This window comes from Acanthochromis polyacanthus, chromosome 11, assembly GCF_021347895.1.
Source record: "Acanthochromis polyacanthus isolate Apoly-LR-REF ecotype Palm Island chromosome 11, KAUST_Apoly_ChrSc, whole genome shotgun sequence".
Lineage (NCBI taxonomy): Eukaryota > Metazoa > Chordata > Actinopteri > Pomacentridae > Acanthochromis > Acanthochromis polyacanthus.
The window spans coordinates 30,645,408-30,673,381 of NC_067123.1; the positions used below are offsets into that span (position 1 = coordinate 30,645,408).

At 41.0% G+C, this 27,974-nt stretch overlaps 1 protein-coding gene across 1 annotated transcript in view; it reads left to right on the top strand.

Moving 5' to 3' along the window:
* fadd (Fas (tnfrsf6)-associated via death domain) overlaps nucleotides 1–27,929 on the top strand; it is a 40,253-nt gene extending 12,324 nt beyond the window's left edge. Inside the window, exon 2 of the mRNA XM_051955823.1 lies at nucleotides 19,259–27,929. Coding sequence (XP_051811783.1) covers nucleotides 19,259–19,536 — 278 coding nt within the window. The 3' untranslated portion in view covers nucleotides 19,537–27,929. The remainder of the gene's footprint in view (nucleotides 1–19,258) is intronic.
* The last annotated feature ends 45 nt before the right edge of the window (nucleotides 27,930–27,974 follow it).

Sequence of the window (27,974 nt, forward strand, 5' to 3'; positions counted from 1 at the left end):
GAGTAAGACCCTCAACTTGTCGCCATGTGGATAATAAAAAGGATATGATTGGACCCAGCTGGCGTTTAGCGAGCTTCGAGGGTAAAGCTGAATAAACAAGATCCTGCAATCGGTGGGGATGTGCGATGTTTTCCTCTATTGGTCTCCAAGAGACTTGGGCATCAGCATCAAGCCATGTTGATACTGGACGTAACACATAGGACCAGAAGTACCACTTAAAATTTGGAATAGCCAAGCCACCATCATCTTTGTTTCTTTGTAGTGTGATTAATTTGATACGTGTTTTTTTTTTTACCACCCCACACAAACTTGGAAATTACTTTATTTAAATTGTCCCAGTAGCCATTTGGAGGGGGGAGAGGTATCATGCAGGAGAAAAAGTTTACTCTAGGAAGAATATCCATTTTAATTATGGAGACACGAGCTGCTAAAGAGTTGGGTAATTTTGTCCATCTGTCTAAATCATTTTCAACTTGTTTTAAAATGTTTTGAATTTTTTTTATAGAGATAGCTTGTAAGGAAGGGTAAATTTCAATGCCAAGATACTTAAAAGATTTAACCACAGGAATATGAGATGGAAGCATAGATGGGTCGAGAGATGAGTTGATGGACATTAACTGTGACTTAGACCAATTAATTTTGTATCTACAAATAAGGCTGAATTGGGTAAAAACATCCAAGATATGAGGTATAGATGAGGGAACATTATTAACATAAAGAAGTATGTCATCCGCGAATAAAGAGAGGGAATGATGTGTGTTACAAAAGGAAACAGGGACAATATGTGGATGCTCTTATTTTTTGGGCTAGCGGTTCCAAGGAGAGAGAAAATAAAAGGGGGAAAGGGGGCATCCCTGGCGGGACCCCCTTGATATAGATATTGGGGAGGACAAAATACCATTCGCTGTCACCACTGCGGAAGGGTTGGCATAAAGAACCATAATCAGCTGGATAAAATTTTTGCCAAAGCCAAGCCTTTTAAGAACTTCCCATAGATATAGCCATTCAAGCCGATCGAAGGCTTTTTCAGCATCAAGGGACAACACTGCACAGGGTGTTTGAATATCCTTTGAAAAATGTAAGACATGGAGTAATCTGCGAATGTTGTCACTGGCAAGACGAGATTTTATAAAACCAGTCTGATCGCAGTGCACTAGTTTAGTCATGTAAGTCTCCATCCTGGTAGCCAAAACCTTAGCATAAGCCTTTACTTCGGCACATAAGATACTTAAAGGTCTATAGTTATTGCATGAGGTGGGGTCCTTATTTGGTTTAGGTAAAACAGTAAGTAAAGCCATGTTAACGTCATAAGGAAATGAGCCCTTTACAACAGCAGCCTGAATCATCTCTAGCATGTATTGCCCCAGTTCCTCCCAAAACCTTGCATAAAATTCTGGGGGTATGCCGTCCCAACCTGGCGATTTCCCCTTTTTCATACTATGAATGGCCTCCCTCAGTTCTTTTAATGTGATATGGGATCCCAAGTTGTTTGCCTCTTCTAGAGATAACGATGGGAGATTTGGATCTCTTAAAAAGTCTTTATATTTGTCCGTGTCAAATGCTATCTCTGAAGTGTAAAGATTTGAGAAGAAATGGCAAAACTCTGTGTTAATTTCTTTAGGACTTGTTAATTGACCATGAGTAGAGTTAATTGATGTAATATTGGAAAATTTTTCATTTTGTCTTAGCCTCAAAGCAAGAAGGTGGCTTGGCCTTGGTCCATTAAAGTAATAATTTCTCCTAGTTCTTTGTATTAAGAATTCTGCTCTATGCTTGTTGTTTTTGCTCCAACATTGATAATCTCCCCTCAAGTTCAATTATTTTTGCAAGTCTGCTCTTATTCTCATATGAAGAGAACGAGATTGCAGTGTTTCTTATGAACCCCTTTAATGCCCCCCAAAAGATGCAAGGATCATCCACTGAGCCTTTATTTATTGAGATAAATTCACGTAACTGCTCTTTAAAGAGGTCACAAAATTTCTTATTGCTCAATAGTGCAGTGTTAAAACGCCACCTGCTGGCCTTTTTAGGTGTTTCTTTAAGTTCAATCTTGGACAAAACTATACAATGATCGGATATTGGGGTGGGCAAAATTACAGCACTGCAAATTTCAGATATTAAGGAGGCAGAAACAAGTATGTAGTCAATACGTGAGTAGGTCTTGTGTCTATTTGAGTAAAAGCTGTATTGGGTCACAGAGGGATTTATGGCTCGAAATGTGTCTCTAAGACTAAAGTCTGTTATTAATTTGTTCAGGGATGTGGAAGAGGAAACCTGTGAATGCTGGCCCAAAAAATTGGACCTGTCAAGTACAGGGTTGATAATGGTGTTCATATCTGCTCCCAAAACCAGGGCATAATCCTGCAAACCGGATAAAAGGTCAGTTAAATAGCTGAAAAAATTAGGGTCGAAGACATTTGGAGCATAAATTGAAATAAATGCTATCTTCCTTCCTGCTAGCATTGTTTTAATATAAGAGACACGTCCATCTCCTCCTCCGTATTTTTCTATGCTCGTCAATGACAATGACCGTTTAATAACCACTAACGATCCTCTAGTTTTGGAAGTAAAAGAGCTAGAAGCAGCCACATAATAATTTCTGTTGCTAAAGCGTGAGACATCACTAGCCTTCAGATGTGATTCTTGAATAAATGCCACATCCACCTGGTGCCGATGCAGAAAATCTAAACAAGCAGTACGTTTCACTGGGCTATTTAAACCATTTGTATTAAAACTTGCAAACTGTAGAGTAGTCATTATGACAAGAAATGCTTTGGTTGCAAATGAGCATAACATTGCCAGAGATTGATCAAATAATGATCATTCTTCCCATTATGTACCAAGGCGCTAACAGACAGCAGCAAACAAAGTTCCCTTAATAGTATGTTAGTACCATCAGACATCAAGTCAGAAAGAAAATAAATACCGTCATTAGGATTAATATCTGCCCATAGTATGGTTGAGGCCATATGGTAAGTATTAACATTTCTCTGCCGCAAAACCCATTTATTAACAATAACTACCCTTGAACTACAAGTAGGAAAAAATAAAAACAAAACATAATAACTCTCATGCTGAAACCAGAGAAACGATGTCTAAAGAAGAAAAAAATCAACAAATAAAAATAAAAATCAAACACCTTAACTAATCAGACACCTGGCACTGAGAAAGCTGGCTAAGCTCAGTCAGTGATGCCCACCCCCTGAGGGTATATATGCCATGATCTACATAACAATAAGATCAGGAATCATATTATTAAACTGCTGTAACAAACAAGCTCTGCAAGCTGTTGAGGTTCACCATATAAAATGTAAAGAAAGTAGTCTTACATAATAACAACAAAAGATTTATAGTCCGTGTTTAGGTATTTTAGGCATGAATTCAGAGAACATAACAGCCTTGCTTTGCACTTAGTTTAAATGACTAAGGCTTAAAAGGTCAGTGCTGAAGTAACATTTTAGGCACACATTTTCGGGGCTCACCTGTCAATTAAAGTAAGAGATAAATGAGAGAGAGAGAAAAAAAAGACCCCGGAGCTTCGTATAACATAATGAAAGTTACCAGCGTTAGTCCCCATCATCATTCTGCTTGTTTAGGAAATCATCCACCTCTCGGCGACAGTTGAAGACGTGCTGTGTGGAGCCTTGGATCAGCTTCAGCCTTGCAGGGTACAGCAAAAATGTTTGGAAGCCCAGCTTCTTCGCTGCCTCGATAGATGTGGAGAATTCCCGGCGGCGAATGATCGTGAAGTTGCTATAGTCCGCCGAAAAGAGGATATCCCTGCCGTCCAGTCGTACAGGGGAGCGGCGGGCCGCTTGGAGAATCCGGTCGCGGTTGGAGTGTCGGAGCATGTTACAGATGAGCGTCCTCGGGGAAGATGAAGAGCCCTCACGCCGCTGACCGATCCGGTGAGCTCTCATGATTTCAACGTTGTCTTCACCCAGGGCAGGGAACCACTTCAGGAAGGCTGCAGCCAGGAACTGGGAGGTATTGGAGCCCTCGGTGCCTTCAGGAATGCCTCTAATATGGATATTGTTCCGACGGTTTCGGTCTTCGAGGTCGGCAAGTTTTAACTCCAACTCGGCTACCTTCGTCTTGTTGGTGGCGGTGATCTTTTCTGTGGAGTCCATGCGCTTGAGTAGTTGGGACGTATCCGACCGAAGTTTGGACATATCCTTCATGCATGTGGAGATGTCATTGCGCATTTTGTCCAAAATGTCATTTAGTTCTGTAAACTTTGCCTCCATAAAGTCCCGCTGTTCGCCCATTGCTAGCTTGATTGTGCTAGTTAGCTTATCCTCGATGCCGCCTGTCAGTTCGCTGGATACTTCATTGGAGTTTCCTTCGGTCTGTTTGACTGACCGCTGTTGTTTGCTTCTTTGAGACTGCATAATCAAAAATCTGCGTTGTGAACCCCTTAGTAGCTTGTTTATCACTTTAAATTAAACAATGTTGGGGGGAAAGGGCAAGAGAGAAAGAGCTATGCAGCCATCTTGTCTTCAGGTCACGTGTCTCTCCCTATTGAACATTTTTTAAATATTTACAAACAAACACAAAATGCCATCACAAAGTAAAACTGTATATATGAAAAATCAGGAAAATATTAATGAGAACAGTGATTAAAAAATAAACAAAATGAACATAAATAAAATACAAAAAAAACCTGCCATCCTACAGATCAAACGGTAACATTTGTATCTCTTGTATCAGCTTTAAGAGAAAAAAAAAAGAGACAATGAGAAAACGAATACATGTATATGTAAGAAGGAAAAGGATAAAGAGAAGCATCTAGGTTATTCTAACATTATTTGGCCATTCTATAGTTTTTTGACCTCTCAGCACTATCCCTGACAAATCCTTTGGCAAATAATTAAACAGAGGAGACCACAGTTCTGTGAAATGCCTTTCGTTGCCTTTCAGTACAGCACAGAGTCTTTCATGGGGGAGAACCCTGAAAATCTCTTTATACTATTGCGTGGCAGTTGGTGGTAAATCTTTCATCCAGTTGATCAGAATACATTTTCTTGCCAACAACAGTAACTTGTCACATAGTTTAAGCTGTAAGTGTGTGAGGGTTAGATGTCTAGAGGGCAGGCCAAGTACAAAAAAGCCCGGGTCCCTTTTTATTGTCACCTGAAAGATACTACAAAGTTCTTGAGAAATTGTACCCCAAAACCTTTTAATGAGTTTACATTGCCAGAGGCAATGATAATGGGTACCAACCTCCCTCTGACACTTTTTACAAAGAGCTGAAGTCTGATGATTCATCTTAAGTATGTAAGGAGATAAAGACGATTAAATATTTTATACTGTCTCTCTCTCTCAATCTATTACTAGTAAAGGTTGACCTAATAACTTTGATTGCTTTCAGCCATTCATCCTCTGTATATTCGGTATCAAAATCTCTCTCCCATTTTTGTGTGATTATGTATTCCATCATTTGAGTTAAGAGAGTGCAACAGAGCATAAAAGGCGGAGATGAAAAGTGAAACACTTTTTCTGTCCAAAAGAAATTTCTCTACAGTATTGTATGCAGCTGGAAGTGAATGAGAGAAATCCTTTGAACTAATAAAATGTCGACCCTAAGGTAGCCATAGAAGTGTTCTTTAGGGATGTTAAACTTTGATTGCAACTGTTGAAAGGTCAACAGTGTGCTACTCTCATATAAATCCCCAATTACACGTAGCCCCTTATGATACCATATATTAAATAAATTTGTATGAAGACCTGGAATGAAATCCTGATTCTTTGTAAGAGGGGTCAGAAAAGAGGCCCAGCTACCCTGATTTATCTGATTACAGAGTCCCCACCACACTCTGATTGTGTTATATATAATTGGGTTATCTTTGATATCTTTATAGACCCTCTTTTTGTCACTCACAACGAGCCAGGCAAAACCAACCATGAGTCTAAACAGGGCTTTGGACCTAGATGGGCATGTAACCATTCCCAAAGAAAGCGAGCATGGCAGGCTCCATTATAAAATATAATGTTCGGGAAAGCCAAACCTCCTCTGTTAGAAGGGAGCTGCAAATTCTTTATTTTCTGCCTAGATTTCTTTCCATGCCATATGAATTCAAGAATGCTCTTTCTATATCAAGGGCAACTTTCTTAGAAATCCATAGAGGTAACATTTGCAAAGGAAACAAAATACGGGGGAGGATATTCATCTTAATTAGGCTTATATGGCCCATTAGGGATAGGGGGAGATCATGCCATCTCACCAAATCTCTTTTAATTGATTTTACAATTGTTAAAAAGTTAAGTTTCCAAAGCTCTGACAGGTGTGGAGAGACTTTTATCCCAAGATAGGTAAAACCAGTAGGGGACCATTTAAAAGGGCAGTTAAGGGGTGGGTTTAGACTAGCCGGGTGGCTTAATGGCATGATCTCTGACTTACTAAAGTTAATTCTGTATCCTGAAAAGGAGCGACGAGGGCGTTCAATAAGTAATGCCCCTGACCCACTTCCAGTTGTCTGATCTAGCTGAAATTTTGCATGTGCAATGAGTTATATCTCTATGGGTTATGTGACAAATTACAGCTGTGAACTAATTGTGATTTCTGATTTATACATCTTTGAACTGAGTCAGGTGTGAAATTGAGCCTATCGGGTTTCGTGCAGTTATCCGGTTTTTGTATTTGAAAGGACGCACACCACAGAAGACTTTTGATGAAATGAAAGAAACTTATGGTGATGATGCCCCATCATATGACCTTGTAAAACGCTGGCATCGTGAATCGAAACATGGCTGGAACTCTGTAGAAACAGAGATCCAACCATGTTTGAATTTTTTTTTTAATTTTTGAACTGTATCTCCAATAAACGTATTGTGCTCTCTAGATCAAGTTGCTCTTTCAAGGCAGCCTTTCTTTGAGCTATAGTGTAAGAAATAATACATCCTCTAAGGAAGGCTTTTGCAGTTTCCCAAAGCAAAGAGGGACTAACATCAGGGGTTTTATTGGCAGAAATAAAAATATTCCACTGATCAGTGATGTAATCAATAAACGCAGGTCTACTTAACAGAGAGGGATCCATTCTCCAGTGGTGAGCAGCAGCCTCATAATGGGGTGGACTAATACAAAGGCTAACATGTATTGCTGTTTGCTATTATTGATTTAAAACAAAAAATGTCAAGTGTTTAGGAAGTCACACTTGCAAAGCGTAAAGCCATTATAAGAATATCTTGAGATCTGTCGCCAATATGTTGCACTTCTTTCTCACTTCTGCTGTTGCAAAAGCTCCAACAATGTCATTTAATTCAGTAAATGAAGTGAAGAATAAGGTGAAACCTTTAGTGCCCTTGCTAAACAATTATGTGTTTGTGTTTTTCAGCATGCTCATTGTCTAGTGCTCTGGTGCTAATCAGTTTGGTTCAGTCTTTTACCTGCTTGGCAGTAGTATCAGTATCAGAGCATCAGATTATCAGAAATTGTGACAGTGAAACAAGTTGGAAAATAAACACAGACGTAATTAAGAGCACGTAGAACAAGTATCTGGTGGAGTATGCAGAAAACAATTTTAATATGTTTTTTTAATAAAATTGACATTGCCCATGAAAGCAGGTTTTATACTGTATGTGATCTATAACTTCAGCAACAAATTACTCTAAAATGGTACAGTGAAACAAGTTAAAAATCACCACAGAGGTAGTTGAGGACATGTAGAACAACAATCTGGCAGAGGTTGCAGAAAACAATGTTTATGTTTTTTAATTAATATTTTAATTTGCCCATGAAAGCAGGTCTTACACTGTATACTGCGGATAACTTCAAACGCAGTTTACTTCAAAATGCTACAGTGAAATGAGTTAAAAATCACCACAGAGGTAGTTGAGAACATGTAGAACAACAATCTGGCAGAGGTTTCAGAAAACAATTTCATTCATTTTTTTAATTAATATTTTAATTTGCCCATGAAAGCAGGTCTTATACTGTATACTTTGGATAATTTCAAGCACCGATTACTATAAAATGATAAAGTGAAATGAGTTGAAATTTACCACAGAGGTAGTTGAGGACATGTCATAGAAAACAAAATGTTTTTGATTTTTAATTAATATTTTAATTTGCCCATGAAAGCAAGTTTTACACTGCATGCGGTCTGTAACTTCAGCAGCAGATTAATCCAAAATGTTACAGTGAAACAGGTTGAAAATTATACCAGAGGTAGTTGAGGATGTGTAGAACAACAATCTGGTGAAGTTTGCAGAAAACATTTTGTTTTTGACTTTTTAATTATTAGTTGAATTTGCCCAAAACACTTGAAGATAGATTTCTTAGTTTAAGACATGTGCCTGAATGCCCCACGAAGCGGCGTCCTCGCTTTACCATATGAAGCGTTGTAAACGCGCACTCTATTTTAAAGTACAGCTGGCGTGACCGCAGTGTTTTACAAGATTACTGCGATTAACCAGTTGGATCTGAGTTGCTGTACTTTTAAACACATTTTAAGTAAAACAATGACATTATATGAGCCATCTGATCACATTCTAACCAGAAATTTCACATTCTTGCCTCATCTAATTTTTTCCCGTTATTCAAGATTTATTTTTTTGGCCTTTTCTAGGCTTTATTTTGATAGGAGAGAGAGAGAGAGAGAGAGAGAGAGAGAGAGGAAATGGGGAGAAGAGTTGGGGGAAGACATGCGGGCAGGAATCAAACCCGGGCCTCTGTGTCGGAGACCAGCCCCTATACATGGCGCGCCTGCTTAACCCATTGAGCTATACAGGCACCCCATTCAAGACTTATTTATTTCACTTTTTTTAAACTTACTATACACATATGTGCACGTCGTGTGTGGGGCATACACCCACAGATGGAGACTATCAATAGCCGTGAATAAATGTTTCTGTTTTGTTTTTAGTTTTTTGGCCTTTTTATTGGCTTTTTTGACAAGTTGATAGAGAGACAAACAGAAAAGTAGGGAGAAAACCTAAAGCAAAAAGCCGTGAGCTGGAGTTGAAGCCAGGCCGCTGCGCTGGGTTTACCTTGGTGTTTATAGATCACCTGCTCGGCCAGCTGAGCTGTTTGAGAGCCCCAGTACATGTGTTTTAGCGAAAGGAATTGCTGTCTTTTCTGAATGACATGTCAGTTTAGAGTTGTATGACACAACAAAATTCTGCTGCTGGTTTGAACATGAATGTCCTATGAATTTTGCTGAATTGCTGCATTTCAAATTCAATACGGTAAATACTGCTGGGCTGTTTTGGTAAAATTTTGATGTTTGTGTTATTTAAATAAGACAATGTAGCTACAATGTGATCTAAACGTGCCAAGGATTCCCAGGAAGACCTAGCAAAAACAATGCCACTTTGGTGTCCAGATGCTTTGTCAATTATGAAAAATGAACAGGACAAATCTTTTCTCCAATCTTTGTTGTTGTTTTGGTTTTATCATTTTAAATGTATTTTTTCATTAGATAAATATGTCTGGCTTCAAGTTAACGCTCAGTTGTTATATCTTTAGTTGTAATTAATACACTTAATGCGCAGCAGTTTTTGTGCATTAAATCCTCCGTTAACACAAATATTGACATTTTCAAGCCTCCTAATGCCCACATAGTAAATGTCCTATCTAACCCAAATTTCACTCAGATGTATAGGTTTTCCAAAAGGAACAAAATGATACATGGTACAGGACAATCGGACAAGTTTAAAAATTTTATGGGGCAAATGATGCACCCTAATATGTGTGTGTATATATCTATATATATATATATATATATATCTATATCTATATATATATATATATGTATGTATGTGTATATATATATATATATGTTTATACACACATAAAAAATGTCTTCAATGGGTTTTGAAAAGCTTTATTTCATCAAGATTGATCTCCTCTGGGCCACCGTAGTGTGACAAACTTCAGGGTGAGGAAAAAAAGTCAACAACCACTGCAGTTGTGGGTTATCCGTAATCAGTGTCAAAAACTTGCCCTCTGAAAATTAAATTTTCAGACATGTGTGCATGTGTACGCTCAGACTAAGTACTTCATTAAAAAGAAAATAAACACTTACGCATTTAAACCGTCGGCAATGCTTTGCCAGGCAGTGTCTCGAGCTTTATTTATCGCAACCGTGTTGCCTTTTCTTGTGATAATCTCCCTGTAGTCCTCGTACAACTCCGTGAGAAGTTTCTGCTCCGCCGAAGAGAAAGTCTCCGCTCTGTTTATAGACATAATGTCATCATTTCGACGATCGATACGTCGGGGCTTTTTATCTCCCCCGGACGCGCGCTCAGCCGCAGCTTGGATCAGCCTGGCTTGAATAAGCGTCTCTGAAAAACAGCTGAGCCTCGTTCGTGGAACTACTTGCGGCTGAGATTAAAGTTGCCGCTTATTCAAGCCACGCTTACCGGCGTAAGCCCAGCCTGTTTTAGCCAGCTTCGTGGAATACCCCCCAGGTCTTTGTAGACTCTGTTTTCATATCATCACCACCTCTCCCCCGCAAATACACATGCATGCACACATCCCCACATACACACATTCATACACACACTGCACTAGGCTCTTTATTCATTTACCTACTAAATATTGCACAAACTGTTGGTTCACTGCACATATATCTATGTTGCAGATTTGTATATATTAGTGTGTCTCTTTATACTTATATTGTCTTTATGAGAGTGTTTTTATATTTTTTTGATGACTGAAACCGGGACCAGGGTCAAATTTCGTATTGTTTCATGTGCAAATGTGGAATATGACGATAAAGTGAACCTTTGAACCTTTGAACCTTGATTTAGTGACCCTTGACCCCTTCAAAAGTGTTTTTACTGCAGACTTGTTCCCAGAGCATTCAGCACCATAGACATAATAAACAGCAGACGCCGCATCGACCGCTACTGCCTACTGGGGCTGACAAGTGGTGGGGCCGCCATCTTGGTCCGATCATCCGCTCCACTCAGCGCTGTTTGACAGCGCATTTAATCCATCTTAACTCTGAATATTAAACTGATTTTCACGCGTTTTTTATTTCTTTGCTGCAAACGTCATACATGTAGCTATGATACAGGACAAATGGTTCTGCGTATTTTAATATTCATAGTGGGAATAATAGATAATAATAATAATATCCATCCATCCATTTTCCTCCGCTTATCCGGGGCCGGGTCGCGGGGGCAGCAGGCAAAGCAGGTCGTTCCAGACGTCCCTCCCCCAGCGACGCTTTCCAGCTCTTCCTGGGGGATCAGGAGGCGTTTCCAGGCCAGACGAGATATATAATCTCTCCAGCGAGTTCTGGGTCTGCCCCGGGGTCTCCTCCCAGACGGACGTGCTTGGAAAACCTCCAGAGGAAGTCTCCCTAGAGGCATCCGAATCAGGTGGCCAAACCACCTCAACTGGCTCCTTTCGATGTGAAGGAGCAGCGGCTGTACTCCGAGGGACCACCACCCCGGTCTGCCACTCCCCAGGTGCTGTACCCGATGTCCACGCGACATTGTATAGACGGGTCAACCAAGACAGTCCAACAATGTCCAGAGCCTTCAGCATCTCAGGGCGAATCTCATCCACACCTGGCGCCTTGCTACCGAGCTCCCTCCGGATGTCTGAGCTCCTCACCCTATCTCTAAGGCTGAGCCCAGCCACCCTACGGAGGAAGCTCATTTCGTCCGCTTGTATCTGCGATCTTGTTCTTTCGGTCACTACCCAAAGCTCATGACCATAGGTGAGGGTTGGAACGTAGATGGACTGGTAAATCGAGAGCTTCACCTTACGGCTCAGCTCCCTCTTCACCACGACGGTTTGGTACAATGCCCGCATTACTGCTGACGCCGTACCAATCCGCCTGTCCATTTTTCCATCACTCGTGAACAAGATCCCGAGATACTTAAACTCCTTCGCTTGGGGAAGCAACTCCCCCCCAACCCAGAGGAAGCACTCCACCGGTTTCCGGCAGAGAACCATGGCCTCGGACTTGGAGGTGCTGATCCGCATCCCTGCCGCTTCACACTCGGCTGCAAACCGCTCCAGTGCGTGCCGGAGGTCATGGTCTGAGGATGGCAACAAAACCACATCATCCGCAAAAAGCAGAGATACGATCCTGAGGCTCCCAAACTGAAAACCCCTCCCCACCACGACTGCGCCTTGAAATCCTGTCCATGAAAACCACAAACAGGATTGGAGACAAGGGGCAGCCCTGGCGGAGTCCAACACCCACCGGAAACATGTCTGACTTTTTTTTTTTTTTTGGTCTGCATATCCGCTCACAAATGACACCAACCACCCGTGGTGTCATTGCTTAGGCTTCATGCAATTTTTTTTTCTTATTTGTGGTCGTAGGCCTTCTCTCCAGATCTACAAAACACATGTAGACTGGCAGGTCATACTCCCATGACCCCCTCAGCAGCTCCGCAAGGGTAAAGAGCTGGTCCGCTGTTCCACGACCGGGACGGAATCCGCATTGCTCCTCCTGAATCCAAGGTTCGACTATCGGTCGGATCCTCCCTTCCAGCAGCCTAGAGTAAACTTTCCCGGGGAGGCTGTGAAGTGTGATACCACGGTAGTTGGCACACCCTCTCCGATCCCCCTTTTTAAAAATAGGGACCACCACCCCGGTCTGCCACTCCCCAGGTGCTGTACCCGATGTCCACGCGACATTGTATAGACGGGTCAACCAAGACAGTCCAACAATGTCCAGAGCCTTCAGCATCTCAGGGCGAATCTCATCCACACCTGGCGCCTTGCCACCGAGGAGCTTTTTAACTACCTCGGCGACCTCTGCCATGGATATGGACGCAGATACCCCCGAGTCTTCAGGCTCTGCCTCCTCCATAGAGGACGTGTTTACCGGGTTCAGGAGTTCCTCGAAGTGCTCTTTCCACCGCTCGACGATATCCCCAGTACGGGTCAACAATTCGCCACCCCGACCGTACACAGCCTGAGCGAAGCCCTGCCTCCCCTTCCTGAGGCGTCGAGTGGTTTGCCAGAACTTCCCCGAGGCCGACTGAAAGTCCTTCTCCATGGCCTCCCCGAACTCCTCCCACACCCGAGTTTTAGCTTCCACAACTGCCGCAGCTGCCACCCTTTTGGCCAGCCGGTACCTGTCAGCTGCTTCGGGAGACCCCCGAGCCAACCAGGCTCGAAAAGTTCACCGCTGGTGTCCAACAGCGGGTCCTTGAATTGCCACCGCGACAGGCACCAGTGACCTTCAGACCACAGCTCCTAACAGCTGCTTCTGCAATGGAGACTTTGAACATGGACCACTCAGAATCCATGTCCCCAACCCCCCCGGGATGCAGGAGAAACTCTTCCGGAGGTGGGAGTTGAAAACCCTACGGACAGGGTCCTCCGCCAGACCTTCCCAGTTCACCCGCACTACACGTTTGGGTTTACCAGGTCTGTCCGGCAGTCTTCCCCGCCATTGGATCCAACTCACCACTAGGTGGTGATCAGTTGACAGCTCTGCACCTCTCTTCACCCGAGTGTCCAAGACATACGGCCGCAGGTCTGACGATACGACTATAAAGTCGATCATCAACCTTTGGCCTAAGGTGCTCTGGTATCAAGTACACTTATGAGCAACCTTATGCTCGAACATGGTGTTTGTTATGGCCAAACCTTGACTAGCACAGAAGTCCAATAACAAAACACCACTCGGGTTCAGATCGGGCAGGCCGTTCCTCCCAATCACCCCCCTCCAGGTTTCTCCATCGTTGCCCATGTGAGCGTTGAAGTCTCCCAGGAGAACTATGGAATCCCCGGGCGGTACCCCTTCCAGGACCCCACCCAGAGACTCCAAGAAGGCCGAATACTCTGAACTGCTGTTCGGCGCATAAGCACAGACAATAGTCAGAGCTTTCCCCCCTGCAAAACGAAGCCGCAGAGAGGCGACCCTCTCGTTCTCCGGGGAGAACTCCAACAAAGCGGCGCTCAGCCAGGGGCTTGTGAGTATCCCCACACCCGCCCAGCGCCTCTCACCCTGGGCAACTCTAGAGTAGGAGAGAGTCCAACCCCTCTCCAGAATTCTGGTTCCAGAACCCTTGCTGTGCGTGGAGGCGAGCCCAACTATATCTAGCCGGTATCGCTCCACCTCCTGCACCAGCTCAGGTTCCTTCCCCGCCAGTGAGGTGACGTTCCACGTCCCCAGAGCTAGTCTACGCCACCAGGGGGCGGCACGCCCAGGCGCCCGCTCCTTCCTACTGCCCGGTGGGCATAGCACCCGACCCCAACTTCCTGCCCTGTAGGTGGTGGGCCCACTGGGCGGTGGCCCCGTGTTACTTTTTCGGGCTATGCCCGACCGAGCCCCACGGGACCCCAAGGCTCGGCCACCAAACGCTCCTGTACGAGCTCCCCCCCCAGGTCTGGCTCCAGGGGAAGGCCCCGGTTTCCCTATCCCGGGCAAGGTAGCGGCTTTCCCTTTTGTCGTTGTCATCAAGGTCTTCTGAATCGCTCTTAGTCTGGTCTCTCACCCAGGACCAGTTTGCCTTGGGAGACCCTACCAGGGGCTTATGCCCCGGACAACATAGCTCCCAGGATCACCGAGACACTCAAACCCCTCCACCGCGATAAGGTGGCGATTCGACGGGGGGAATAATAATAATAGGTAATAGAATATTCTGATATTAAGCTCGACTGTAGACACGTATTTTGCAAACATTGTAAACACACAGTAAAGTCAATTATTTTAATAATTTGAAGAGACAATATACGATTACGCTATATATACATATATAAACAAAATACTGACTAATGAACACGTATTTTTATATAAAACAATAGATAGAAGTGACATAAATCATAGATGGAGTATCAACATCATTCACATACATATATATATAATAGATAAAAGTTATACATCAGTGAAAATTATTATATAAATCACATATAGACTATCAATATAATTCATACATATATATTAAAAAAGATATGTCAGAAAATTATTATATATATATATATATATATATATAGTTTTATATAGAAATATGTGTTCATTAGTCAGTATTTTGTTTATATATGTATATATAGCGTAATAATATATTGTCTCTTCAAATTAATAAATTAATTGACTTTACTGCTATTGTCTGCTTCTCTAACATATATTAGTGTGTGTGTGTTTACAGTGTTTGCAAAATACCTGTCTACAGTCGAGCTTAATTTCAGAATATTCTATTACCTATTATTATTATTATTATTATTATTATTATCTATTATTCCCGCTATGAATATTACTATCTTCAGCACCCCATTGATTTACACCTGCATTTTGTGCTTCATGGCGCTAGGTGTGCTGTTTGCATGTTGGACATTGTTTTACACAGACACCACCAAAGAAGAAAGGTGCCGAAGTGCTGCACGTTTTGTTTTTTGTGTGTTTTTTTTAAAAATTGAAACAGGAGTCTGTCCGCATGAATGTCCAATGGGTTAGGGGTTGTCCATGAGTTTGATATCTTCAATCATGTTTAAAAGTTTTACAGCAGTCCGTTTTTTCATATGTTTCAGTGATGAGAAGAATAGAGACATTTCTTTATGAAACATATTAAAAATAGGTTTACATTTTAGAAATCTGCATTTGTGTATGAAAAATTTCCCTAACATTATAATAAAGTGGACGGGAATCAAACCCACATCAGAGACCAGCTCCTGCACATGAGTCGCCTGCTTAACACACTGAGCTATAAGGGCATCAGATACCCACTAAACAAAATTATTTAATAAATACCAGCGCACCGGCCCTTTGGTCAAACAGCCGAATGATGTTTACACAAATTTTGGCCCGAAGCCACATCTAATTGCTGACCCCTGCATTACATTATAAATACGGGACAATGTAATGCAAAATATAGCGTTGGATTCGCAACGCTTTTACATTAAAAATATAATTACCCATTCAAAATGCGTTTACTCGCTTAAATCTGACCCAGGAGAAATATGACACACGAGGAATATTTGATTAATTAAACGTTCTATTCAGGTGTGATTAAGATTCAGATATGAAAATAAAATCAAACCCGTAGTTGCAGTAGCTTTAAATACGTTCTGAGTGGCACGAAATATCCTCCGTTTGAAATACATTGGTTTGAATTTCGTTGTGTGCACCACGAAAAACATGAGAAAATCGTGTTGGTGCGCACGAAACCATAGATTCATTTACGTGACAGTTTCACGAATCCTTGTGAGACCGGGTTGTCCAGGCATAGATGTATACAAACAATAAGTCTAAGGTCTCAATCAAAGTATCTTAACAAGCAAATAAATACAACCACAACCACAAAGAATGTAATTTCGCCTAAAGATTAGGTTCTCAAAAAACGTTGGTCTCAGGAAAACCTAATAATTGAAAATCAGATTGTGTTCTCAGCCTTGAGTAGCCAGGCAGAAAAGACACACAACTATGCTGCATTTTTCAAAATGAAAAGCTGCGATTTCGAAATTTAGCCTTAATCATAGCCACGTTAATAAGGTTTGTAACAAACTAAACCGTCTGTAAATCAATCAAGAATTGAGCGAGTTATGAGTGTTAAAGTGAGGAAATCATCCACCTTACCACTGACTACAGTACAGCGCCAGAGCAGTCCCCAGTCCTAAGATGGCCGCCAAGTGACGACGCTGCCGACTCCGTCTTGAGACATCTCATGTTTGTATATGTCTATGGTAACAGCTGCCTCGCTCACTGAATATCACCAGTTTAATCGGAACACCAGTTAATCTTGAACACCCGCATGGCGTTGCTGTAACCATGTGAACACTGTCAGTTACCTGTTGATGATCACATTATTGTGGTCTTACTACAAAATGACCAGGATTTATCAGTTGTAAATCATACAAGGAACAATTTATTAAACTAGGGGGTGTTTCTGATTCCCATCAATTCCTGCCATCCACTACATATTTAGGTCACGCAATGTGAAGCTACTGATGTTTCACAAAGCCTTTATTTATGTTCAGCTGTCAGCCTGATTTTGAACACAAATTTACCTTTCTGTCCCTCACTCTTCAGGAAACACCGTAAGAGCTTGTCCCCATTGCCGCTAGGTGCTTCGAAGTTTATACACATCGTTTGCTAGACAGCAACAGCGTGTAACCATTTTATCAAGCTTCTTCGTTATATCAAGAAACCGCTTCTTAGGAAACATGTCTGTGTAGGTTCTCGTTCATCCAGGTCATGGTTATCCATTTAAACAACTATGGATTCTTAGGAAACACTTCCTGTGCTGCTGGAATGGTGACAAAATAAAAGCCTGTTACATTAAAAATACGCATTCAAAATAAAAGCATGGAGGGAACGGTTATTTTAACACTAGTAAAACAAGGGCTTGCCAAAAGCGATGAACTGATCGACAGACTTTTATAACAGTAATTTACAGACAATTCAGTATCCATACACAACATGAACATGTATAACACATGCCTGTGCTGAGCGCAAGGTAATTTTTTATTAAAGATTTCATCTGTCGGAAATGATACGTCACCTGAGCAGCCTTGATGGAATACTGCGCTCTCTCAGTGCTTTTCTAGTTCATTATGTTTTATTTTCTTCATTGATTTTTCATTTTGTTTTGTTTTTTATTGGATCTGCTCATACATTTTTTAGTAAAATAGTGTTTTTGATGAAACATCTGTTTTACACGATACATTCAAAGACTATTGGAAAGTTGAAAATCCAACAATTCTTTCTGTTTTTACAGTTTCCAGCTCTTGTAAAAGTTGTCATTTTGATAATTTTGTTTAAGAAAACATGTGATTTTCAACTTGCTGGCAGGTTTTATAATTCAGAGTTAATGTGTCTCTTTAGACCCTGCCTTCATGATAAATCACCATGTCTTTCAAACTGCGTGAGCTCAGTTTATGATGCAGGTTTTCTGTTCTTAAACTGTATCTTCAAGCCTGTGCCAAGATAATCCTGGTGACATCGTCAGGGGCATTTTCTCAGACTTGAAAAAGGTCCTCCAAGCCACAGAACCCTTTCTTGGTACTTTGTACCAACACTTTACTTTGACAGATGTGATGCTGCTCTGTAATGGTGAACAGACCCGGTGATTTATTTATTGGTATCTAATTTGGAATTCACTGTGGGAATAACTGCTGTCCAGACTTTGGACTGCAGCTGACTAGTCTGTTATTATCATTAGCTGTTAAGCTGCACTGGGCAACCAGATGGTCTGAACATGTATTGGCATGTACACACTGGGACCATCTAGTTATGAGGTGCCTAAGTAGTGACTGCACCGGAAGTAATATGGTTGATATTTCTCCTTGTCCTGACAGGGTGCACCTCACTGACGGGTACCTTCAGAGTAACGTACGTTTCTGCTGAAAACTTGTGGATCTACGCTACCATGCAAAATTTGGGGTCACTTAAATGTCCTTATTTTTGAAAGAAAGTCTTTTTTTTTTCAATGAAGATAACATTAAATGAATCAGAAATCCAGTCTAGACATTGGTAATGTGGCAAATGACTATTTTAGCTGGAAACGGCTGATTTTTAATGGAAGATCTACATGGGGTACAGAGACCCATTTCCAGCAGCCATCACTCCTGTGTTCTAATGCTACATTGTGTTAGCTAATTGTGTTGAAAGACTAACTGATGATTAGAAAACCCTTGTGCAAGTATGTTAGCACATGAATAAAAATGTGTTTTCATCGAAAAAAGGAAATTGTCTTGGTGACCCCAAACTTTTGAACGATAGTGTAGTTGTTAGCTATTTTCAGACCAGTACCAATGACTATCTAACAAATAAGACTGATACCATGGATTCTAACATGTTGTGATTGAAAGCTGTTTGACGAAAATAAGAAATCTTGGTTTTTAAGGACCGGTGCCAGAGAAATGTTTCATTTCTACTTAAATAATTAAGTAACAATTATATGGTCATTGTTTACTGCGAGTACCATTATCTGCTCGAAATGCAGTATGTTACCTCCTGGTTAAAAACATACCCAAAGACAAATAATTATGTGGTGTAGGTGAGTAGTTGTTGAATGATAAATCTTAGTTACTTGAGCATAGTTTGTGCTGAACTGAAAGGAAGAGCTTCAGCTTCAGCACTGAACTGATGTCAGAGGAAAAGTCTTAACACTATTTGATTGTCATTTGAGCATCATAATATCTGGTCACTCATTGATGTGTATATGTTCTTTGTCATAATAGGACAAAATTTAATTACATAGGTAAGAATAGAGCTACTCCAAAGATGAACAGGGCGCTTTGTACTTTCAAAGTTTTTACATAGAAATGTTTAGGAAACAACAGCTGACAGATGCCATTTGTGGCTGTAAAATAATTTTCTCTAAACTTCTTCTCCTCCCTCAGCCAAACTGGACATTGCCGCCGAGGTGATTGTAGAGAATCTGGGAAGGAATTGGCGTAAACTGGGCCGCAAACTAGGCTTGACTGATGTCAAGCTTGAATCTATCTCCAAGAGGCATCCTACAGACCTAGAGGAGACGGCAGTCGAGCTGCTGAAAGAGTGGAGGAAAAGTAAAGGAGCTGAGGCCGAGACAAAGTACCTGATTGCTGCTTTGAGAGCCTGCCAGCAAAATCTTACTGCTGACAAAGTGGAGGACAGACTTGAAGCTCACGAAAACTGATCAGATTAGACTGACATTAATGCTGGAAGTAAAATAATGCCTGTAGTGGCTTAAAGGAATCAGCCATCAACATATCCATCATGACACACATAAATCATCTGTGTTGAAATGAATAAATGGACTCCTGAATGTGATAAAACCTGCACCACAAAGCAAAAGTCTGTTTTCTCTGTAGTGTCAGCTCCTTTTCACCATGATTCATGGTTAATATGTATTTTTTTTTTTTTTTAAATGGGACAGTTCGTAAATATCACGGGGGTCATTCCAGGTGAAATGACCAGATATTCCTTGGGGGTGTTGCTGCACCAGCTTCAAATTAGTCCTAAATTTGCATGCCATTAGATAGTTACAAAAGTACTTTCTATGTAAAATTGTCAGCCTGTAGCTCAAATAGTTTCTGAGTTGTGGGGGTCTGAAATTTTCAGAATTTGGGCTATAAAAAGCCTCGCCAGCGTTTTTTGCATCTTTAAGTGGTTATTTCTCAGCCTCTAAGACATACCAGAGAGCTGTAAGTTGGTAAACAAGGCCTCTGCATGTAGCTAGTGCCCCACAAACATCCCCAGGTGTTTCCCTACACTCTGCAGGCCATGGGGGCTTGCTAAAAATGCTAAAAATTAAGAGACGCCTACTCATGAGTGGGGTTTCGGACCTTAAAAGTACTAGAAATACTGCACAGAAGTGTTCTAACACCCCTGGGTTCCATTCTACACAAACTTGTGTGATAACTTAGCAAACTGGAGCTTTGTAGGTACCTCAGTTTGGAAAATATGAGCTCCCAAAGTTGGACGAGATTTTTAATTGGCTATTTTTGGTGGCAAAGATCTCTGTGGGACAGGTACCAGAGACCCCATATTTTTCTACAAGACAGTTCTGTCTTCTATCACTGTACAAAAAAGCAGCAAGGTTATATTTGTAGTTACTGAGATATTCTTACTCAAAATGGCATGGGTAATGTCAAAATCGTTTTTTGCTTTTCAGTACTTTAAATTGGGATACAAGTATTAGTAGTCATTCCAATGGTAGTATTATGTATGTTTTGTTCTTTATGAAATGTTAGTTGTTAAAGGTGACTACCTTCAAAAAGTGTAATGGTATAACTTAGGTATAGGTTCTTTTGCTTGTAACATGATATTGTACAATTAAATTTAACATGTTTAATCCCACTGCACTGATACTGTAAAATTCAACATTATTGTTGTATTTTTAAATTAATCAACCATGAACTACTTCAGAGCTCCCTGAATTCAAGTTAGTACATGTAATTTGTATGTGTATGTTATAATTACATGTATGCATGTAAGAACACTTTTTTTCCCCACACTGACTGGCTCGGATAGTCTCAACGAGTGTCCCATAACATACTCGAGATGAAAAGTGAACGAAAACCTTCATATTACTTGGCAATCGCTATTTGTTGTGGTCTGTATCCAAATCTCAGGACGCTAGAAAGCAAATCTCGTTCCGAAATCGCGCGATAGCTCGCACCAAAACACCGGTGTTTTGTCGCGGTGTCAGACCGGCACGCAGCAATTCAGGTACAGCTAAAGTTTTCTTCATTTTCAACAGAAGCACATGAATTTGAGAGAAGAGAGATTACCAGCTGCATTGAGAGACTTTAAGGAATCATTGGAACATGAAAACCTAGTTAGAGATGCTTAGATGGCTTTTAAACAAGCAATCAACAGAGTGTAAACTTTTTTTTTTGGGTCACCCTGTAATTATATTGCACATTTCCCATTGTCACTATTGCACATGATAACATTGCACATTTGTCTTAATCACTATTGCACATATCCATTATCACAGTCGCTCATGATCCTTTATCACTATTACACATTATTGTATTGCACAAAGCCCACATCTGCACATTTAAAACAAATTACAGAGTCCTCAAGAACAAGCCCCATCAATGGGCAAACAAATTTACACATTGTTATGATCATGTACCTGATTTTCCAATACCCATGCTTTGAGATGTTTAGTAAATGTGATGAAATGTGATTGTTCACATTTCACTTGGTATAGTATTCCAGGTTTGTGATGCACAAAAAGGGAAAATTCACTGCAAGAGCACTTCTCCCAAAAGGTACTACGCAGTTAACTCTAGAGTCTGCTCTGGTTGATCTGCTGGAATTTAACAAATTATGACATTTAAAACAATATATCTTCTTCTTTTCCTTTCGGCTTTTCCCTTCAGGGGTCGCCACAGCGAATCAATTGCCTCCATCTCACCCTGTCTTCTGCATCCTCTTCTCTTACACCAGCTACCTTCATGTCCTCTTTAACCACATCCATAAACCTCCTCTTTGGTCTTCCTCTAGGCCTCCTGCCTGGCAGTGGGAAACAGCATCCTTCTACCAATATATTCACTCTCTCTCCTCTGGACATGTCCGAACCATCTCAGTCTGGCCTATCTGATTTTATCTCCAAAGCCTCTAACATGTGCCGTCCCTCTGATGTACTCATTCCTGATACTATCCATCCTGGTCACTCACAAAGAGAACCTCAGCATCTTCAGTTCTGCTACCTCCAGCTCTGCCTCCTGTCTTTTCCTCAGGGACACTGTCTCCAGACCAAACAACATGGCTGGTCTCACCACAGTTTTGTAAACCTTTCATTTTAGCTGAAACTCTTCTATCACACACACCTGACACTTTTCTCCAGCCGTTCCAGCCTGCCTGTACATGCTTCTTCACCTCTTTTCCACACTCTCCATTGCTCGGGACTGTTGACCCTAAGTACTTAAAATCCTCCACCTTCTTGATCTCTTCTCCCTGTAACCTCACTCTTCCACTTGGGTCCCTCTCATTCACACACAGATACTCCGTCTTGCCGCAGCTAACCTTCATTCCTCTCCTTTCCAGGGCAAACCTCCACGCCTCTCGCTTCACCTCCACCTGTTCCCTGCTCTCACTACAGATCACAATGTCATCTGCAAACATTTGGTCCTCTGCTCTGCCTTTGCCCTCTTCATCTTCTTCACCACCAGGGTCATCCTACACACCACCATCCTATGCTGTCTGGCTACACTCTCATCTACCACTACTTTGCAGTCACTGATCTCCTTCAGGTTACACTGTTTACACAAGATGTAGTCTACCTGTGTGCTCCTACCTCCACTCGTATAGGTCACCCGATGTTCCTGCCTCTTCTGGAAGAAAGTATTCACTACAGCCATTTCCATCCTTTTTGCAAAGTCAACCACCATCTGTCCTTCTGTGTTCGTCTCCTGGATACCAAACCTGCTCTGTTTCCTGCACCAACATGTCCATTGAAGTCTGCACCAATGACAACTCTCTCACTTCTAGGGATGCTCTGAATCACTTTAACATGGTCCATCCCGAATTTCTCCTTCTCCTCCAGCTCACATCCTACCTGTGGAGCATACCCACTAACAACATTGAACATCACACCTTCGATTTCTAGCTTCAGGCTAATCACTCGATCTGACACTCTTTTTACCTCCAGGACATTGCTAACAAACTCCTCCTTCAAGATAACTCCTACTCCATTTCTCTTCCTATCTACACCATGGTAGAACAACTTGAACCCTCCTCTTAAACTTCTAGCTTTACTACCTTTCCACCTGGTCTCCTGGACACACAGTATGTCCACCTTCCTCCTCTGCATCATGTCAACCAGCTCTCTACCTTTTCCTGTCATAGTTCCAACATTCAAAGTCCCTACTCTCAGTCCTAGACTCTTGGTGTTCCTCTTCTGTCTCTTCCTACGAACACACCTTCCTCCCCTCCTTCTTCAACCAACAGTCGTCCATTTTCCACCGGCACCCTGTAGGTCGACAGCACCGATGGCAGTAGTTGTTAACCCGGGCCTTGACCGATCCGGTATGGAAGTCATACATTTGATTCGCATGTTTGATTTGGCCAAAGTTTTACGTCGGACGCCCTTCCTGACACAACCCTCTGTATTTATCCGGGTTTGGGACCGGCACAATAAGACACTGGCTTGTGTCCCCTTGCGGCTACATTGTTTAAGACAATATATGAACTTCGCATTTATCAAATAAAATACGTTCAACTGAAAAGACATTTACATTCTGTGACACTTACAGATTATCCAGACTCTCAGATGATGCATTTTTTTAGCATTTACACTACCGTTCAAAGTTCACATCTGGGGGACTTAGACGTAAACAATCGATCCTGGCCCAAACCGAACCAACATCTAGCCAATCAAGGGCGGAAGTGCTAACAGATCGCCCCTAATATACGCCAGGAGCTTTTTACGATGTGCCGCTAGCCGCGCTAGCTGTGCTAGTACAGCGCTAGCCATGCTAGCCTAACTAGCTGCACGACTACAGTGCTAACTGTGCTAGTACAGTAATAAGGTCACCAGCACCACCAGCGCCGGCCCATTTGTGTGTTTATAAAATTGTTATTCAACTCCCCAGCTGTAAAATGTGCTGTACTTGTGCGGCTAGTGTGGCGAGCATGGCTAGCGCTGTAATAACGCGGCTAGTGCGGCTAACGGCATGCCATTAAAAGCTCCTTGCGTATATTATCAGTCTTGTTCTTTGGAAACGCATGCATTGCAGGTTACTGACTCTCACAAAAACAAACCACACAGAGGACTAATAAAGGATTAATACATGCTGGTAGCCATGGTTGACCCCGGTCTAAGGTCAGCCACCCGCATAACATAACCAGAGGAGCGTCACTTTGGCTGGACGTTGGTTCAGTTTTGGCCAGGATCAATTGTTTACGTGTAAGTCCCCCGAATGTGAACAGCGAATTTTTTGATGGCGAATTTCGAACACTGAATTTTGTGACGGCAAATTTTGAACATTGAATTTTTTGACGGCGAATTTTGTACACATTGAATTTTTTTGATGGTGAATTTTGAACACATTGAATTTTTAACAGGTTTTTAGAATTTTGATGAGCTAATTTCAGGCATAAAAAATTCACATGCATAATTTTGATGCAAAAAAATTCAAAGTAAGAAATTCAGCAGGTTTTAAAATTCAGAATCTGATGAGTCTGATTTGCTTCCATATTTGGGGTCACCAAGACAATTTCATGTTTTCCATGAAATCTCACACTTTTATTCATGCATAATTGCACAAGGGTTTTCTTATCATCAATTAGCCTTTCAATACAATTAGCTAACAATGTAGCATTAGAGTGAAACTAAAGCAAGAAGAACGTCGGCTCATTGTGCTGCATACAGTTTCATACTACGTCGGACGATCAAGACAAGGAAACTTGGAATAACTTTCCACAGGTAAGAATAGTTTTTGGCTCGTTTTTCATTATAAAATCTTGTTGAGCATCTATGAGAGCTAACTAGTTAGCCATTAGCAAAACACTAACACGAGCTAACAGCTGGAAACCATATACCAGACGATTAATAGTAGCTGTAGTATAGCTGTACAAGCAGTAGTACTAATACGAAAAGTACAAGCAGCAGTAGTAGTATAAGTAGCTGTTGTCGTAGAAGTAGTATCAGCATGTGTACTAGTATTACAAGTTGTAGTAGCAGTGACAGTATCAGCAGCAGTAGTTGGTATATTACCACTACTACTACTAGTAGTCGAAATTGTAGTAGTTATAAAGCCAAACTCATATATATCTAGATTAGAATCTATGTTAGTCCTCAAAAACCATTTTATGATTGGGATTATAGGCAATTCTTTAGGACTGCTCTCACATAATTGAATTGTTACTAAACAAGGTTATACTTATTAAATTAAATAGCTTTGGTCTCCAGTATATTGGCTAATTCAGTTCTTTGTACTTAATTTATTAGCACGATTTCTTTATAAATATGTTGTATACATACTTATTTACTTCTGTCTACATTTTTCTTTATTCCATGTAGGTTTCCCAAAGATTATGGGTTGAGGAAGAAGTGGGAAGCAGCTCTGAGGAGAGAGGGGTTTGATGCAACTATATAACAGCCTAGAGAGAGAGAGACAAATACATAATATTGAATATTAATAATTGTGTTGTTTATTGTAATTGTGTTGCTTATTGTAAATGTAAATAAACTCTATCCTGTTCTAGTCTAGTTCCCTGCTATATGTATATAACAGGCTAGAGAGATATATATTAAAAAATAATAATAAATTAATTTTCCGTTGAGGCCAGACACTTAAAATTCATTTACAATGTATCTTGACACTTTTGTCTTTGGACTCATGGTTAACAAACATATCTTTGTTTTCTTTCCAGTCACGTTCAGCTTTCGCATTAAAGCTTCAGTGTAAAATGTGGATGTTGATCCATTGTCCAAAAATGCATGTCTGAATCACTTTATTGCCTTTTTTTGCTTTCACTTGAACTGGAAGGATCTGGAGGAATCCATTGCTACCGGCCCCAGTATGACCTCCAATGGCTTGACTTGACACAAGCGTGTTGTTGACAACTGGTTCCAGTTCCCTAGAGTGCATGCCATTGGTGTTCACTGCCTTATCAACCTTTTTCTTGATGTTAATATGTAAAGCTGTTGGATGGCTCTGTTTGTAAATTTTGCAGATTAATCGCTGGTTGCAATTTTTGCTCAAATGTCCAGGACTGAGACACCCAAAGCAAGTTCCCTTTTCCTTCAGGAAGCTAATTTTTTCCCGATGTGTAATCCTGTAAAATTGCTGACAGTCATCCAGAGCATGATCCTGTACACAGAACAAACAGTTCTTAGTGTTTTTTGGTGTGGGCTCTTTGGCTTCCTTGCATTTGTTAGTTGCACAGACATTTGTTGCAAAGTTTTCTTGTTTCAATTTTGGTTTGATTGATGGCTTGATTGTATTCACATCCTTTTTGATATGCCTTCCATATTCCGTTACTTGGATATACCCAAAAATAGGATCAGGCAAGAGTCTAACCTGACATTCCACAAATTGCACAACATCACTAAAGTTTGGTGTGCGGTTTTGACTTTCTCTAATTTCATATGCAACACTTCTAAAGTGTTCTCTCAGTTTAATTGAAAGTTTAAATATAATGATTTTAATATTTGCACACATGTCTAGTTCTTTCATGTCAAACAAATCTGACATTGCATTATTGCAGCCACACAGAAATAAAGCGTAATCTTGGAGTGCTGAAACATTTTCAACCTTAACAGCAGGCCAGTTGTAGCCTAGCCGCGCTAGACCCATGCTCTGAAGACGCAAGGGTCTAGGCACACTCGACAGGGAGGGAGGCGGGCTAAAAGGTTATCTATCAAATCACTCTGCAGCAATTGGGTAGGTATACAACCAATCAGCGCAACGAATAGGCTCCTAGAGCGCTGGAAATCAGAGGATGCGGTAGTTCGGTGAAGCCTTATTTATACAGCCAATGGGTGAAGCTCAAGTATATTACAGACATGTTAACAGAAAGATTATTCAGAGTCGGTGCTAATGGAGCTCAACGACTGTTGTCGTTTTAGTTGTCGACCCTGGCAGAGAATTAAATTCGTTGTCGTGGGTTGTCTAGCACGGCTAGGCTAGTTTCCGGTTGTTTCTGTCAGAATCGTCGCGCCTCTGTCGTCAGTTACACACGCCTTCGGACTCTACACTTCATGGTGATTCTTTTTTTTTCCTTCTTTTTTTTTAATTGAAAATAAGAGCAATACACTAAACAATACAATAGACAATACAATGGAAAAAGAAAGAAAATCAAAAACACCTGCAAGCCCTTCATTCGCAACATCACTCCCCTCCCATCCCCACGCACAATATTTAGGTTGCAATATCATTATAGACAGCATATAACAATTCAATACCATTTGTAACAGTGCTGAACATAAACATTAAATCACAGAGTCATATTAGGACAGTATCTTTCAAAGAGCTCATGAGTTTTAGCAGCTTTTTTATGGTGAAACTGTCTAATCACATTCACATATTGTTTTACTTCATTATAGAATTTATTCCAATTTGGTTTCTCTTCAGCCCATTTAACTTTATGAATATGATATTTCCCTAAAGTGACAATCAATTGTATAAAAGTTGCCAAATCTTTATTAACTACTTTTTTAACATTAAATAAGATGTCCTTCTCCCGGAGGCAGATTGTTCGCCCAGATATATCTGATATAAATTGCTGTATTTTAGTCCAGAATATCTTACTGTGCACACACAGAAAAAAAACATATGAGGAATAGTCTCTATCTCACTATCACAAAAACTACAGTTATAATTGAATTGTAATGTTTTTTTTTAGCAGGATAAATATTGTGGAGTATTTTATAAGTAACTTCTTTAATTTTATTTATACAGAACTTCTCGTGGACCAGCCACACCCTGTCCCCGTCAATCTCCCCGTACAAGGAGGTCTAGTGAGACACAGCTGCAGCTCTTGTTTTTGGTTGTATGAGATTTCTAACAAATTTGTTTGAGCATTTTCCCCTTATCACATCTATTTGTTCAATAAATAATTGTTTTCCTATTTTTTTAATTTGAGGGTTAAATTTAACACCTTTTAGGAGGGGAA